The sequence below is a fragment of the Aspergillus fischeri genome, genomic scaffold, assembly GCF_000149645.3.
Source record: "Aspergillus fischeri NRRL 181 1099437636266 genomic scaffold, whole genome shotgun sequence".
NCBI lineage: Eukaryota > Fungi > Ascomycota > Eurotiomycetes > Eurotiales > Aspergillaceae > Aspergillus > Aspergillus fischeri.
The window spans coordinates 3966732-3984114 of NW_001509760.1; the positions used below are offsets into that span (position 1 = coordinate 3966732).

General features: G+C 47.9%; 5 protein-coding genes across 5 annotated transcripts; 3 read left to right on the top strand and 2 right to left on the bottom strand.

Annotated features, from left to right (window-relative positions):
- Nucleotides 1-3057: 3057 nt before the first annotated feature.
- Nucleotides 3058-4578, top strand: NFIA_060630 (alpha-L-arabinofuranosidase B; the record flags this gene model as incomplete). The annotated part of the gene is made up of 1 exon (XM_001258603.1): nucleotides 3058-4578. One exon carries the CDS (start codon nucleotides 3058-3060, stop codon nucleotides 4576-4578), a length of 1521 nt encoding a protein of 506 aa, XP_001258604.1.
- A 1728-nt stretch (nucleotides 4579-6306) lies between these two features.
- NFIA_060640 (NAD(P)/FAD-dependent oxidoreductase) lies at nucleotides 6307-7583 on the top strand (the record flags this gene model as incomplete). The annotated part of the gene is made up of 3 exons (XM_001258604.1): nucleotides 6307-6535; nucleotides 6594-7382; nucleotides 7438-7583. 3 exons carry the CDS (start codon nucleotides 6307-6309, stop codon nucleotides 7581-7583), a joined length of 1164 nt encoding a protein of 387 aa, XP_001258605.1.
- Nucleotides 7584-8015: 432 nt separating this feature from the next.
- On the bottom strand, nucleotides 8016-10445 carry NFIA_060650 (uncharacterized protein; the record flags this gene model as incomplete). The annotated part of the gene is made up of 3 exons (XM_001258605.1): nucleotides 8016-8061; nucleotides 9568-9991; nucleotides 10046-10445. The coding sequence occupies 3 exons, from the start codon at nucleotides 10443-10445 to the stop codon at nucleotides 8016-8018; spliced, it is 870 nt and encodes a 289-aa protein (XP_001258606.1).
- A 1845-nt stretch (nucleotides 10446-12290) lies between these two features.
- On the top strand, nucleotides 12291-13430 carry NFIA_060660 (uncharacterized protein; the record flags this gene model as incomplete). Its single annotated transcript, XM_001258606.1, has 1 exon — nucleotides 12291-13430. One exon carries the CDS (start codon nucleotides 12291-12293, stop codon nucleotides 13428-13430), a length of 1140 nt encoding a protein of 379 aa, XP_001258607.1.
- A 1143-nt stretch (nucleotides 13431-14573) lies between these two features.
- On the bottom strand, nucleotides 14574-15917 carry NFIA_060670 (uncharacterized protein; the record flags this gene model as incomplete). Its single annotated transcript, XM_001258607.1, has 1 exon — nucleotides 14574-15917. One exon carries the CDS (start codon nucleotides 15915-15917, stop codon nucleotides 14574-14576), a length of 1344 nt encoding a protein of 447 aa, XP_001258608.1.
- Between the last annotated feature and the right edge of the window lie 1466 nt (nucleotides 15918-17383).

Genomic DNA, 17383 nt, shown 5'->3' on the forward strand with positions numbered 1-17383 from the left:
TGATAGGGAGTAAGATGTCTGTATAGATGTGTCGCAGTAGAAATTAAAAAGGAGGCGCATCGCCCCACTGACATACAGCCCAAGTTACTACAGCAGGCAGATTGGACAACCAGGTGCTGTTAGAAAATCCTTATAACAGGGGACCATGCAATAGGTGATTTATCATACAGCATAAATCATTCATTTAGTCCATCTAGGAGAAATAAGTCTAGTTAAATCAAAAAAACATACAACAGCCAGGATTCACTGGTGGTCACCCACCCAACTACTAACCGGCCGGCGTGTGGTTTAAGTACGGCTGAGCGGACGGGAAGCCCTGTTTTCCACACCCTATGGTCGTATGTGCTAGATGCAGGAGAATAGAAAAATATATAGTAAGCTTATGCGTAGTATACCGCATGGATGATATCAGCCTCTCAATAGTCAATGCAGAGTAGCATCTAGCTACTGGAGTGCGCAGGTGTTTCTAAGCCGGACTGTCTGTCTGTACCTGTTTTTATTTTCAAAATACGAGAGTAATATGCGCAGAGGATTATATTACTCTCTGGAATCTGTCTTGTATACCCTTCGCTCGTCTACTGATACTGGGTGATGCTTCTCTGTGTGCAGTACACATTTCCCTCTGAAGAATAATAGACTTTGGTCATCCAGACATTGCTAACCTGCTTGTATATAAGTACAGGTTTCATATTAGGTTGCGCATCCTTTGCCCTGCTTCCAACTGATTGTCAATTAATAATAAAATGAGATTTTCTATTGGGTGAGGTACACCGAGTAGTTTTAGGTCAGACGATTCTCTCCCGTTACGAATGTCATCCTTGCGGCACCTGTAGTATTTTGCACTATTTAAAAGTCTAGGTGTAATACAGTGTCCAGATACTCAAGTCCAGACTTCGGAGCTTAAAAGGTAGGGGAGCATCTCAAAACACAGATATGCTGTTACTGCACATCGAACGCGAGTTTTGACATATTGACTTCGCGTCTGACTATGTACCGACTCATATTGTATGGTCAAGATTACAGCTACAAGAATAGCATTCTTCTTAAACGGATATCTCAAGTCCAGTAACTACATTATGCTCACATCTCACTAACCAGTACGGCATTAGTGATTTTGTTTTCATAGTGCTGACCACTGGCTCTTTAATAATGTGACCATTATATGGCACTATATTCGGATCCAATTAAAGAATGAGATCGGCAATGCCGGCTTAGCTTGGAGTTGGCCGAGCCCATAGGTCCATCCCTAGATTCCGATTCTCAGGGTCATCGATATTGAGCCGGATAATGACTCATGGTTCCGGTTTGATTGTATGTTATTCATTATACAAGACAATTCTAGATATAACATCAAATACCTCGTACATGTGCCTATGTCTGCGTATAGACCATTACCAGTGTATGGATCAGTAGGTCCATGCTGAGCTTCAACTTTGTTGAGCAATTTGCGTAGACCTCCAAGGGTTGGAAACTGATATCATTCATCATTTGAATTGTGGTTCTGGTTGTGTCCCGCGCGGAAGCTAAACACGGCCCGGTTGCCCAGCCGCAAGGGATCATAAGTTTAACAACAACCCTAGACCTGAAAATCCTCCAACCAACGCTCGCATTAGCCCATAGGACTGGTCGAGGAGTCATGAACATAAGCCAAGGCAGTTACAGATGGATTCTACTATGTTAGATAATAAGAATCCTTGGATCACAAGCCAGATGATCTGGTTGTTAACCAACAATCTCCAAACGGTCACCCACCTTAGTAACACCACCAGAATATATATCTAAAGCCTATCCAAAGATCCGAGAGATTAAAGCTGGGCAACAAATCTTGCAGAATACGGATATGAGACAACAGAAAGAGATACAGATCCTCCGATTACGGATCGATAAAAATTGAAGTTTAATAGTGCGGATAACTCATAGATACCCTTCTCTTGCTCAGTCTAATTTCGATTTCTCATTGGTGGCACTATGCGTTGTTGAAATAACCTAATGGAGATCGCAATTTGGTGGCTGATTGCCTCTCATCCGGGGCCCCGCATCCCCAAGCAAATGGACAAGACACGCCCTCCTGTGCTGGCTAGCTTCCAGTCCAAAAAAAGGGTAGTCCGTAATGTTCAACTATGTTAGTAGCTTCGGTTAATTTCTCCTGTCGAGGAAAATTGGGAAAATCCCGGTGGCACAAACTGCATGGTTAGTCCTAGCCGCATAATATATGGAATTATACCTACAAATGCCACATACCATTATGCGGGGTACAATCAACACGGCCAGATAAACATGTCGAAATGGAGCCATTAGGGCCTCGTGACACGCATTAGGCTGCTTCTGGCGAGCGCCAGAGGTGGAACAAAACATTCCATCTAGCTAAATCATCATGGGCCCAAAAGTCTGATTATCAATTTCCCCGCAACTAGAATTGACCCCCTTGGCTAGTGCCGGCAGATTCCTCTGCGCATCCCACATACACGATATTTGAAGCTTTACGAAGCTTTATGAAGACACCAAAAATGATAATTCCAAGCCGTCTTTGGTTCCACTTGATCCGTAACCTGTGACCTGTCTGTCTTACAATAATCCTCTTTGCAAGAAAACTCGGTAGAAGCTTCGGCAAGATCGTTGCACTACTCCGTAATCCGCCATTATTCAGCAGAAGGCTTCTTCTCATACCAGATCAGTTAGACCGAGATTGTCTATAAGAATTGCCTTGAAGTATTATACAATCTAGAAATACTGTCGCTTAATTTGATGCTAAATCTGCTTCTGATATTAACCGAGCTCTGAAGACCTAAATTCACTAGGTTATACTATCACGTACATAATGTATAGTCTAGCTATAACTATTGGAGGAAATTTCACGCCACACTACTACTGCATGTGTCTCTTAATCTAAGAAATGGACGGCCTGTTGGATTGGATGAAGATTATAAAAGACAGACTGCATGCCTTACAACCCTACAACATACCTGTTCTACTTCAGTGGCTGTTTCAGCACCTCACTGCTGCTTCCAAGACACACAGGCGTGCTTATCCCGCTGTCCCCACTGAAAGTGACCAAACATGTTCCCACAACTAAGCATTGAACGTGCCAGCGTGTTTGCTCTTGGCTTGGTTGCCACAGGCTCACTTGTCGTTGCTGGGCCATGTGACATCTACTCCTCTGGTGGCACGCCCTGCGTCGCCGCCCACAGCACCACTCGTGCCCTGTATAGCAGCTACAGTGGCCCACTCTACCAGGTAAAGCGCGGCTCCGATGGTGCCACAGCTGACATTGCGCCTCGTTCTGCCGGCGGTGTCGCGAATGCCGCCGCACAAGACTCCTTCTGTGATGGCACTACCTGCCTCATCACCATCATTTATGACCAGTCCGGCCGCGGTAATCACCTCACCCAGGCTCCGCCCGGTGGCTTCAGTGGCCCGGAATCCAATGGCTACGACAACCTGGCTAGCGCGACTGGCGCACCGGTCACGCTGAACGGTCAGAAGGCGTATGGTGTCTTCATCTCGCCCGGCACCGGCTACCGCAACAACGCCGTCAGCGGCACAGCTACAGGCGACGCACCTGAGGGCATGTACGCGGTCCTTGATGGGACTCATTACAATGATGCCTGCTGCTTCGACTATGGCAATGCTGAGACCAGCAGTCTCGATACAGGCAATGGCCACATGGAGGCCATCTACTTTGGTGACAACACTATCTGGGGCACTGGCTCCGGCAGCGGCCCTTGGATCATGGCCGATCTCGAGAACGGCCTGTTCTCTGGCTCCAGCCCTGACAACAACTCTGGCGACCCGTCGATCTCCTACCGCTTCCTCACTGCTGTTGTCAAGGGGAAGGAAAACCAGTGGGCTATCCGCGGCGCCAACGCTGCGTCCGGCTCGCTATCGACATTCTACAATGGTGCGCGCCCAAGCGTGTCTGGCTACAATCCAATGAGCAAAGAAGGTGCCATCATTCTTGGCATCGGCGGCGACAACAGCAACGGCGCCCAGGGCACATTCTATGAGGGTGTGATGACCTCCGGCTATCCGTCCGACGCCACCGAGAACTCGGTGCAGGCCAACATTGTAGCAGCCAAATACGCCACCGCATCGCTGACCAGCGGCCCCGAGCTCACTGTCGGTTCCTCGATCTCCCTGCGGGCCACCACACCTGGCTACACAACGCGCTACATTGCACACTCCGGCTCTACCGTCAACACCCAGGTCGTCTCATCATCCAGCTCCACCACCCTCAAGCAGCAGGCCAGCTGGACGGTTCGCACCGGCCTTGCCAATAGCGACTGCTTCTCGTTTGAGTCCAAAGACACCCCCGGCAGCTTCCTACGGCACTACGACTTTGTGCTCCAACTCAGCACCAACGACGGCACGAAACAGTTCCACGAAGATGCCACGTTCTGTCCGCAAGCCGGCCTCAACGGCCAGGGCAATTCGGTTCGGTCCTGGAACTATCCCACCCGCTATTTCCGCCACTACAACAACGTTCTCTATGCCGCGAGCAACGGCGGTGTTCACACGTTCGACGCCACCTCCTCGTTCAACAACGATGTGAGCTGGGTGATCAGCACTGGCTTTGCCTGAGTCCTGGCAAAATCGATAGCACTGTGCAGATTGAACTGTATCCCTAAAGGTTAGTTAGGGGTATAGTGGGATGGTTGGCTAGGGTCGTGCAGACCCCTCTCGAGTTCTAATGGTAGAGGCTAAACCATCTTAGTAAATAAACCTTTATTACTCGAATATACACATTCCACTGCGATTGCAATATATCTTAGAAGAGTGCTAGGACTATAATAAGAAGCAGGATTACTAACTACAGCCCTTTCCGGGAAAGTTAATAAGACCTAGAGATCATAGCATCACCCTTTGAGGATGAGACCGGGCAGAGATCTAGCTGATAAGTGGTTTGCCCTTTCTGGGTGCAAAAGAAAGTAATAGGACTAGACGAACTCATATCACCCAATATTACTAGCAATCTAGATCAAGTTTGAGCCCTGCATGGACCATAACCTTCCTTCAAATATAGCAGTATTTAACATACGCACAACTAGAAACAGTAACCATTTAGAATATTAGGCAATTTTAAAGATATCCAATCACCCCTTTATGAAGGTGCAGGCATCGCCTGGTAAGTAATCCCTGGACTCTCCTCAAACTGGAGGGGCAGCCAAGAGTCATCCATTGTGCCTTTAGTGGCATATGCAATCCTCCCATTGACCTGAGTATCATAAGTGGGCCTGGGACCACGTATCACACCCTATGTCCGGTTGTCTGCGAGAGCTTCCGTTGTTCTTTTCTTGCCAGTTGACAATCTTCACTCGGCCCTTCGGCTAGGAATATGTCACCTTTTTGCCCGTCCCACTCATGCTCACAAGTCTCTTGGTTCCATTCGAAGACAATTGGCCTTACCCAGCCACCATTATAACTTGCTCCATATAGTCCATACACTATCCATTGTTTATTTATATCCTACTGTTTTCTTTTCCTGCCTTACTGATATCAGATTTAGAGACCTTCTGCAGCGCCAGGTTAGCATTCACAGAACTATATCAAAAGGCTTCTAGATATTCCGAATTTTTAACAACCAAACTTCCTGTAAATTACCACAATATGCTTTTTTTAAACAAGTACTGATATGCCTCGTTAAATTACGCTGGATAAGAGCTGTTACTATAATAAAAATATAACCATTGTAAAACAAGCTTAGGCGAAGCATCCGTGGCTTCTTTATAGGCATTTGATTGGTGAACCATTCGGGAATCCCCGCAGAACTTGGAAACCTTCCGTGGCAAGCCGATCCTCCAGTGAGGTAGGTGCCTTTCATAGCCTTTAGTGCTTTGGGCCCTGGGTAAATGACTCCCAGAGATATTAGATGCCTGCTCTGCGAAGTGGTGCGAGATGGCTCGCATAAGCCCTTCAAGCTGGGTATCTCCACTTGAACTGCAGCTGGTGACGCTGGTCCGTAGAGCTCATCACCAACTGTCTATGACGTTGTGATTTGGTTCTGCCGCCACACCTATGCTAGGATGACTATAATAATCGCAGCCAAGATATGCTTGCTACTATTTTTCAATTGCATTGCATTTTACGATTTGTAACCTCGCAGTGCAACGTTCGTTGCATACTGCTCCACCACTGTTGGTTTGAAGATAAGTAAATGACGTCAAAACAGGGTACTCCTAAAATATATGTATGGCATATCTGTTCCGTTTCTCAGTCTTTTCTTGCTTCTCTTTGTCATCATTTTTGCTTTCGCTCCTCTTCGATACTGTCCGGAACCACCAGTGTCTGGTTGATGCACGGCCTATGACAATGTTTGTCTTTGGTTGCAGGGTGCTTTTCGCCATATTTACCTTCTTGACTGTCTGCTTAGGGCAGGCCAATCAGACGCAGTATGATGTGATTGTAATTGGGGGTGGACCTTCTGGCCTCAGTGCAGCCAGTGGACTGTCGCGTGTCCTGAGAAAAGTCATATTGTTCGATTCCGGAGAGTACCGAAACAATCCCACAAGGCATATGCACGATGTCATTGGAAACGACCGTATGTATCTTTCTTACCACATCCTGCTTGCCTACAACCGTGGTTCACACTTATTCAGATGTTGTGCCTGCCGCCTTCCGAGCTGCAGCAAGGAAGCAAATATCCTTTTACAACGTGACAACCTTTGTAGATCAAAAGGTTACAAAGATGCAGCTTACCAACAACAGCTTCAGTGCTACCGTGGCCAATGGTACAACCTTTACAGCGCGCAAGGTTATCTTGGGGAGCGGACTGAAGGATGACCTTCCCAATGTCCCCGGGCTCCGTGACGCCTTTGGCAAGGGTATTTTCTGGTGCCCGTGGTGTGATGGCTTCGAGCACCGTGACCAGCCAATTGGCGTCCTCGGTAACCTATCGGATGCCTACGATAGCGTCAAAGAACTGTATCCGACGCTCAACAAGGACATACGAGTCTATTCTAACGGTACCAACAACACAGCCCAACTGACACGCATCGCCAGCAAGGATCAAAACTGGGAAGGAGTGTTTAAGGCATACAATATCACCATCATCAACAAGCCCATCCTGAATATCACACGCGTGCAGAACGGGAGTATTGTCCAGGATGAGGCTATTCGTAAAGAGTTCGACAAGTTCCGAGTCTATTTCACGGATGAAACCTTCGAGGAACGGGGTGCTTTCATTACAAACTACGCAACCTCACAGGCGTCTGAGCTGCCGCGCCAGTTGGGTGTAAACTTCCTGGGAAACAAAATGAACACGACGGCTCGAGGTCTGCGTACAAATGTTAAAGGAGTGTGGGGCATTGGCGATGCCAACAGTGACAACAGCACCAACGTTCCCCACGCAATGTCCAGCGGAAAGACAGCGGCTGTGTTTTGTCATGGTGAGACTGAATTCTAAACATGGATTGCAGACATGTGATTCCTAACCAAACCCAGTTGAACTAGCTACCGAAGAGTTGGCGCGGACTAGCGGGGACTCAGCAAAAAGAGATCAGATCAATGACGGACTTGCACATGAGCGTGTGGAACAACAGATGGGCAATGAGATTGAAGACATCTATAACAGATTAAGACGGCGTTAAGGAGTATGCCTGCCCCGAAAGAGTGATATTCGCTACGCTGTCCGACCCCTAAGCGCCTATTGCGTGTCATATTGATGACTATATTCCTGTCGGCACAGTAGATCTCAGTCAGAGAATAGCTGGGTCTAAAAGGTACTATAGGTGCAGAAATAGTTTCGTGCCTACTTTTAAACTAACTGCTCCTGACCACTTGAAGCTGTAAGGAATAGTTAGTTTCCGATCAAGTAGCATCTGAATCCTTAAGCGTTATTACTTCATAACTCGTTCTGTCATTTGAGATACCTAATTCTCCACAGGTAGGGTTTGCCTGCACTGCATCTCCTTTTATAGTGGTAAGGTGTCTTATAGGTTTTCTCTGGACGAAAAGGAATAATAAAACCAGCCGTAAAGGTGGATTAATAAATAACATGTTTCCTCGAGTGCCATTGCATTTCATTTTATCCAGCCTAGCAAGAGGTTGGAGAGCGACGCGAAGCATCTCTGGGTTCGCTGGGAGACTGACTGGAATAGAGTGACGCTGTCATTAACGCTTCATCCATCCTGTTTGGTGATGATCCACCGGAAGGAAAATCCTGAACCCTACATAAAGCTATGCTTACACTTCTGTGGACCTGTTTAATTTAGTCACAGGGAAGAGTAATGAGGGTTTGTATCTGGGGGCGACTAATATCCGGCCGCTCGAAGATTGTTGTTACAGCCACACTGAGAGTGCAGAGGTTTCCTTCAAACATACTATTTCTTAGGTATGGCTGCGTCCAATGACTAAAGAGGCAAAGAGAACGAGTGATCTAACTTTATGCCGCTCTCTAGGGACGTCAGCTTCTTGTCTTTAAGTAGCTGAGAGATCCAGACGAGGAGTCGGTTGCAGTGCCCAGCTCAGAGCTGCCTGTTCTGAGGTGACATGGCTGCATGGCAACAATTGACTTGGCTTGTTTCTCTCTCTTCTTTCAGGAAGATCATGGGTTGAATGTGACTGCTGCATGTTTATCCTGAGAGAGCGGCCCCCTACCAGCAACCTCCCATCTAGTAATAACATCTAGCAAGGGTAGTACTCCTAAGTTATCTAAGAGATATAATCTAAGTATTATTCTATTCGTCTTATTAATTTATGTCTAACTATGCAAATTATAGAGCATAGATAGGTATACGCGATCGAGCATTATATATAGTTCCTCGGTATGCAGAGACATTTATTCTCTCCACATTTAATTCGAGTCGTCTAACTTTCTCGCCTAGCTAGCGTGATGTTAATATATGAGTGATTGTGATTAAAGCCATTCATGGTAGATGCTCAATTATCTACATGACTGCCTGGAAGAGTGGCTGCCAACTGCAAGCGGAGATAGTTAGGACTTCCTACACGGTGGATAGCCATTCCTTCCACTCTGATAGAGAAGCAAGGCCTCGAATAAACCGACGGGCGAATGAAGGAGGATACATCGTGTGGCATAAGTTGCACGTCGCAGGACCGTGTGGAGGCTCCCAATTCACTGGCACGCCATTGCCAAAGCGCTGGAAAAATTCACAGTAAGAACGCGGCGCCAGCAAATGCGTGCTCCACAGCAATATGGGAGGATCTATGAAATCCGTTTTGGCGACAGCAGGACGCCGCGATGATAGTCCCTTGCTTTGTCCTCGCAGGAAATCAACGTATCGAGTCTCGATCCATGACAAGTCTAATTGAGACTCTGACCAATCCACATTCTGCATGGTTGATGCCGCCTTTGACACCCTCATTACAGCGGCATATAGATCACAGGAAGAATTTCCCACATATTGATAGTGCTCAAAGATATCGTGAAGCATGGGTAGAGATTGACTCCCAACTGCCTCGATACTGGCTTCGATTATCTGAGTCATACTTGGGAAAAGATTGGTCGGGCGGGTCTCCTCGAGTAACAATTTTCCTAAAAACTGTTTCACGAGCTCATTTGCCGCATTGTTGGGAATCAAGTTGCCATCACCGTCCTTGACACTCCAGCACGTCCCGGGCAGTGGAATATTTTTCTCCAACAGTAGGTGAAGATCCCGACGGAGCTTCTGAACAAGAAGAGCATCTCTTCGTAGGATAAACTTGCAAGATTGGCACAATTGTACAAACCCATTATCTGCGAGGCCTTTTCCGCGCCGTGTCGTCCACGGCACAACGGTTTGTGCTTGACATCGGAAGCATTCGATAGAAAGATCCTCTGAGTCACCAAGGTTGTCCCATGCCAGCTTTGTCACATTCTCGAAGTGTAACCTGCAGGTCTCGGGACACGAATAAGTGAGGCTATCCTGATCGATACATCGTGAGGCCAGCTGAAGGGGGAATCCTTCGTTCCATAGTGCCGTCTTTTGATGTCGAAAACAATCCTCCCCGAAGGTTTTATGATGTAGCATCAATGCATGGAGGACCATCAGAACATCTGTGCCGAACAAGTCAGTCAGTTTCTTTCGATCGCAAGTTGCAAATCGCCTACCTAATGGAGGCATCTGATCCCTTGTCCATGCCCATCCGCCATGCTGCCTGTACGGCTTTTCCGATACTTGACTTGATTCAAGCCCTGGCGGGCCCAGGGCTGGTAAATGAGCCCACCAGACGGAAAAGCGATGGATAGCCCGTGAGACATAGATTGACCATCGACGTTCCTCCACCATGGAGTGTCGGGCTATCGGGTCTGATTCAGTTTTAATTTCGTGGACATATTCGGCCTTGAATAGACCTTCCACTTTTGAGACCGTCTGCTTCAAGCTCCAGAAACATCGGAGCAGTTGTTTATGTTGCCGGCATTCCTGCGCAGATATGATGGGTGCCGCCTTTCGCAGCAATGGCGTGGCCTCAGAGGATTCCTCGACCACAAGTTTCTCCCTTTCCACCATGATTCCTCTGTGTTATGGTCGCTAGGAAGAAGAGCAGGGTTTGAAGGTGTGAATGATTTCCCAAGACAAGGCTCCGCAACCAAGGTTGATAATGTCCCATCAGTTTTGTTGCATCAAATTGGTATTTCATTTCCCCACAGGACTCTAGTACAATGAGATCAGCCTATCACAGCTCACGTAAATGAGCCCTGCTGGCTACTAGAGTACTATGACGACATCTGTCTCTTTAGGATGCATTCAACTACAGGTCTCGCCGGTTCATCCTTACAAGGCTATTTGAATGGAGATCAAGACTGAGTATTATTGTCCAATACCGCAGCCCACGTTTGCTGATCTCGACTATCAAGCTTGGTGCCACCCACCTTTCTATCACATACTAGCCTAATCAGCTACGGCGCAACTGATCCACGCTTTGGCGTTCAGTTTTATGAAATGTGTCAGTGCTCATGGCTTACCGGTTCCACTGGATAGGCGAGTTCCGATTCCGAGACCATATCATTATATCATTCAGCCCTAGTCTATCAAACAGCTCAAGTCTCTGTGGAGTACACTGCCAACTTGTGCGAGTGGGTCGTCTATACTAACCGCCTTAGGCCTTAGCTGTTTGGTCAAGTAGATGTATTAAGTAATTGAACAACGCCTAAGGTGATGCTGCGAAGCGTTCTAGCTGTTATATAACTATCTCGTCGCTCGCGCCGAGTGGCCCACTTGAACAATCATCTTGTCAGCCGTGTAGACGTGTTGAACATGCATGGATCACTACCTGTTACATACATGATGCTAATTTATGCAGACATTCGGAGACATTGCTCCATCGACAAGTGGGGGAAAAACAAAACAGCGCGTAGTAAGGGATTCTGGTGATGGGTGGCATCACAGTTAGATCTCATAACCTCTGGTGCCATATCTAATCTTTACAGTATGCTGGTTGAGGCTCATGATATTGTACATATTTACACGAAGATCACTCAGACTAAACAGAGTTCATGCCGGAGATAGCTCGCACTGAGTCCGCTATACCAAGCAAAAAAAAGAGTCCATATTGGCCTGCGGGCCAGTAAAGGAAGGTATACCGACTCCACAAGCGCGGGTATTCCTCTTCCGATTGCCAGGACACTGCATTTCTAACGCAGTACATTGGGAAAGACACTACATGCAGGCGCCCAAGAAAATATCCTGATTCACACCATCTATTCAGTATGCATTTACTGTATGCGCTAGTAGGTTGACCATTATCATGTCTTCCAGCTTTAAATTGATGATCTTTGCTTTTCCTTTCAGCCTCGCCGATCCCAACACTCGCATCGTCATCTGTGAGGTCATGTTTTATGTGAAAGGTTCCATCACAAGGATCATGGCAGGTTGACATTGTCGCTCATGTGGGGCGGTGATTAGAACAAAATGGATCATAACAGTTCCGACGCTTATGATAGAATATACGGGCATACTCCTGTCTACACGCCAGGTTCGGAAGTAACAGGGGAGTTGGAGAACTTCGTTCCAGGTCGTCATGATATACCATTGGCTTCAGAACAGTCGACGCAGGGCCTGTCTTCCTGACCGGATGAGCTATTGTGACAAGAAGCAGTTATGCCCCGCGAGCGTTACATCGGGCTGCATATCCCAGTTTGGCCATTTTGAAGGCTGCGAAATCGCACGCTGGGCTCAGTTCCTGTTTTCGCCTGAGAATGCAAGCAGAGAGGACTTCGCCGTGGGTCATCAGAGTGGCAGTTGAATCCAGGCTCGAGACATAAATTGGGCATCCTCCCTCGAGGAAGGATTTTCCCAAGTATCAGAAAAATCACAGCTCTTTTCATCTATCGCAGTCTCACAACCCCTGACAGAATGGTCAGACTCAGTCTTTTTGGGACGCCTCTGTCTCCCATACTTGCCCTTGCTCTTGCAACTAGCGCCGTTGCCGTTGTTGATAAATGGACCCCGAAGAGCTTCAACTGGAGTGCCCTAGACACAGGCCCACGGGAACACTGGAAGGGCCTCTATCTGAACCACAATGGCACTGCGGCACACTTGCGCGAGCTAGCAGTGACCACCAGTGTCGATGTGAGGACAACGGCGGATGGGGCCACTGTTTTGGTGGCCCCTTGGGCCATTGGGCTAGCATGGCATACCTTCAACCTTGTTCTCACAGGTGCTGGCCTGGCAAGTACAATTAAGACCTGCGCACAAAACGAGGGTCAGCCTGATAATATCTTCTATTGCGTCACCGGACTTCTCAGCACCATTATTGGCGTGGGCGGCGAGGTGTCCGCAGCCAAGAAGTTCGCTCAGTCCAAAGGATATTTGGGGGTTGCCGCGAACGCCTGGATGCAGTCTGGTCTCGAACGGATTGACCTGCACGAATTCGCACGGGACCTGGACAGTCTGCCTGCAATGCATATGACTTCACAAAAAGCCCACAACCACTTCGTTCACAACGCTTTGCGCAGCTTGTCAACAGATAATGTGGACTTTGTAGGGTACGCGCCTGATTCTCACAAGTTGGCCCGTCGTGGCTCGAGCGTCCATCCCTTTGCGCCAATGTTCCGCTTCAACCACCCCAAGTATGGTCCCATGGAGCTCACTTCTCGTGATACGGGTGAAAGTGGTGTGCACTTTACCATCTCGTATGCAGGTCATCCCACCCACCACGCGACTCAGGCGAAGCGTGATGAGTTTTACAAACATGAGCGGCTTAGTGAGCACCTGATGGAGGGTCGGTTTGATTCGGAAGCCTCCGGTGCCGATCCGGGTGACATTTCCTTCAATGGGGCCGACGCATTTGGCCAAATTGAAAGGCAAGTTGAGTGTTTTGCAGGCACACAGTGGAATGAGGGTAATGTGCTGTCCGTCCAGATGTATGATCAAGCCAACCATGCTACGTTTGGGTATGCCTCTATTGGTATTTTCCCAGACAACAGTGTCGACTCTGGACTTCAGGACTTTGGGCCTCGGGGAATGCCTTTGACCGGCGGCCAGAATTGTTGAGTTCGGTTCTTTGAGTCAATCGGGTAATTTGAAGTACAGTTGTATTGATATCCAGTGAATATTCAGCCGAGCAATGAGAAATTCGCTTAGTAAATGAGCTTTATACAATAGCAGACAATGAGGCAACTCCCATGCTGTGCCACAGACCACCGTTGAAGGGCGCAGTTGATGAAACGCTGCAGCACTTGCCATGGCCTATACTTATCTTCTACGGTTACCTGAAGTATGTTCAATTCCAAGGACGAATCCATCCATCCAAAAGACGTAAAAAAAGCTCTGTTATGGACATATCCCCTACGGCTCCCCTATTGACCACTCTCCTTCTCATGTTGATGATTTCAATTCCGCCAGGGATAATGTAAGTGGTGGCAGGGTATTAGCACCCGGAAGATCTACCCCATCACTCAGCTTTTCTCTTCGGTTTCTGGCTTTGCTTTACATAAACCTAGGTTGCACTTCACTCTAAACTTATAGGATAAAGTTTACTAAAATAAGGAACAGAAAAAGCAAGCAAACTCAATCCTTTAAAGTAAGTCTCCGCTTGCCAGTAACCTGACTTGGGGGTGGATAATAGTAGTCCTAAACAAATTAGCCTTTGGACGTATATGCCTATCACAGGAGTATGCTAATTAGATCTGATAAATGGCCAAAATCGCAAAGTATTAGCAGAAAAGGTGTATTCTTGACCAGTGTGCCTTATGCATATACCCGAACAAACATCAGCGCTGCATATCTTGCTAGACTGGAACAGTTTTCAAACTTTGCCCGTCTTAGTATTAAGCAAGGTTCCTCGCTTTTGCCGTGTATTTGAATCAATAACAAGCGGCTCATAACTTAATAAGTAGTAAATGCACAAATTCTATGTTGGCGCAGAAGACGAAAGCTGCATTATATTGGCGTGGAGGACCACAATTTTCCTTTCAATGGCAAAACTTTCAGAAGAGGCACTGTCCAGTCGTCTTTAGGCTACGTGCACAGCTGATCTTTCCTCAGTGATGAAAATCGGTGTTAATTTACAACAGAAACCCCTCTGTTGGGAGTGCGCATGTTCAAAAGACCAGTGATCCCCTCCTGTTGATCCCAGATGAGGGATTATAGTCTATGCAAGGTTCCAAATCTAAACCTCTTTCCAACTTCAGTAACTTAATCCGGTCCAGGCCCGTCATAAGCATACGGACCACGCACGAAACCAAAGTAGATCTGCGAGTCACCCAGCAATCCGTCATTATACTGCCCTTTCATAAGACATTCCCCATGAGAACTAAAGTAATCCTTCCGATCTAGATGCATCTTGACGGATCCCAATAAGGGAAATGCTCGACAATCTCGCATCATAACTTCAGCCAGATCCTCAAATTGCGGTATGTACTGCTCTTCGTCCCATATTCTATCCGAATCATCCGCTCCATGGTAATCGGGAAGATTTAATCCAGTGAAATACTCCAATTCTAAGGGTAGTACGTCCTTGAGTCTCAGCCCACCATTCTCATTGGGCTTGCCCAGCAAGACCTCCAGCTGCATTATGAGCCCTTTCAACCTCGTGAACTTCTTCATGGATCCGAAATGTCCCCTAATGTAGCTGAACTCCTGCTCCTGTCGCCAGTCCTTCTCGTCGTTATTGCAGAGGCAGACGGAGAGGTATGTAAGTGTGTCCGCGGCGTGCTGCTCAAGAATCCGCTTTAGTTTAGGTGCGTCATGCTGAACAGGGGAGAAGACCGTTCCGCTCATGTCTTCGAACCTGAGAGATTTCAGCTGGTCAGTGTGGCGGATTAAGCTCTCTAGGATGTCCTCGGGTGGAGCATAGTTGTGGCACGATGGGCCATCAGGGCCAGGGGCTAGCACGGCAAAGTTTAGCTCCTCTAGGCGGGGAAGACGAAGAAACATGGCCATATTGGTGAATGTGTCGGTGTGGGTCTCTAATGTGAGAGACTTGAGGTTGGAGAGCTGGAAGAGCAGAAGCCATTTCCTGGTGTTCCGGGTTGATCGCGCGAGCCAGGAGAGGTCGTTTTTCTCAAGGGCGAGAGCGTGTGAAGGATCAGCAGTGAATCTGGATTTGAGATGGTCTGCTGCTCCGGCTAGGAGCTTTGATTCTTCTCTCATACGCGCTTGTTGAACCTTTGAGTCTGAATATTCACTCGATTCTGAACCAGAATCAGATTCTGCATCCGTATTCTCTTCCTCCTCTTCTTCTTCCTCTTCATCCTCCTCGTCTTCGTCAGATTCTGACTCTTCGTCTTCTTCCAGGTGAATCTCCTCAACGCATGCCGCAAGTCGGGGCCGTGGTATTATCGTGCGGCAAAGAATATGCAGTCCATTGTATGATGGTGATTTAATGTTTCTATACAAGACAGGGTCAAGGATTCCTTGTATTGACTTGCAAATCAAGCGAAGCTTGAATGCCTCTTGAGGATGTTTAGGATCATACAGGTCATCAAGCAAAATCTTGAAGATCTGGGTATGGATTTCTAGAGGAAGATGAATGGTCATTTTTGTGAATAGGGGAGTGTCGAAGTCTGAATCCCGCGGACGTGGGTTTGTGGTACTTCTTATACTTGCTGGTGGGGACAGATTATACCTCTCATGCCCCTTATCGCATGTGATGAATACGAGATGTTGAATAACATAGCCGTGGTTAGTAGCCAATCACCATCCTCCTCTGGACCATCACTTTAGAATGGCCAAAATTTGTGCCCCCCGCTCTTCCTGAACCAAGTGTTTCAGTAGTCAATACACTGTCGGCGCCGGCCTTAACGATGGCACTGACGGATCTGGGAATTTGACAGGGAAGCGGTTACGTGTCAAAGTTTGTGTCGAAAGGGGTCTGAGAAGTCAAAGCGGCAAGGGGGAAAATCTTCGCTTTCGTGGATGAAGATGTTCACTGGCGCGTCGGCACCATTGTCCCCTACCTCTTGGCTCCGTTTGAGGATGCCGAGGTCGGCGCGGTTGCCAGTATACAAAGGTCAAAGGCGCCAGATTCAATGCCTACCCTGGGTACAACATAAGACTGACTCACATTTCTATCAGCGCTGAGGTCCCGCCCGATCACCAAAATGCACGAGTCATTACTCCCTGGGAAGCAACTGCGACGTTTGACTTGAACCAGTGAAAAGGCTCTCGGGAGGTGCACTGCGCTGCGGATGGAGGCTGCTGGTGCCTGTCGGCACAGACACTCTTCATCCGTCCTTCTCCCTTCCAGGACCAGAGCTTTGCCGATGCATACACGCAGGAGGTCATTGGACGCAGGATCGTGAACACCGCTGACGATGTCGTTTTGACGGGGTTGGTATTCGACCGCGGATGGAAGGTGTCGATCCAGAATATCCCGAAGCCGAAGTTACCACCAACATTCCTTGGGACTACAGGTTTGTGTGGCAAGAGCTTCGTTAGGACCGGGAAAACTTTCGCACGTTTCTCGGGTACATCTTCGTATTCCCTGGCTACAGAAAATTGATGCAGGAAGTCCCCCGTCTCGGTGACGAGCTTCGTCACGGGGCTGTCCGGTTTGCTTAATTGGCTCTCTACCTCTAGGAGACACCCATATACAACGACCAAGATGGTTGAGCGCCTCGCTCACCCTATCCGGGCGTTCGCATATGTTTGGGCTTGGCCTCAAATGTTGTACACAGCGCCATGGATCACGTGAGTAGCCCACCCACCCGTGCTGCATACACATCGTCACTCTATCTCACACCCATTCATCAACAGCTACGCATACATGGCTTGGATAGCCTTGGATGGAACGGACATCTTTCAACATACCGATAATTTCTCAAACGGTGCCCCTATTGTGGTCGGCAAGTGTGGGCGTTTCTGCTCATGGATTGTATTGGCCCCATCGTGGACGTATACGTCTAGATGACCATGAACAACGACAATCGGTTGACTAGGACAACGGACACTAAGGATATTGAGAATTAGGACGTTAATCATGCCTTGAGTCATCATGCCTGAGT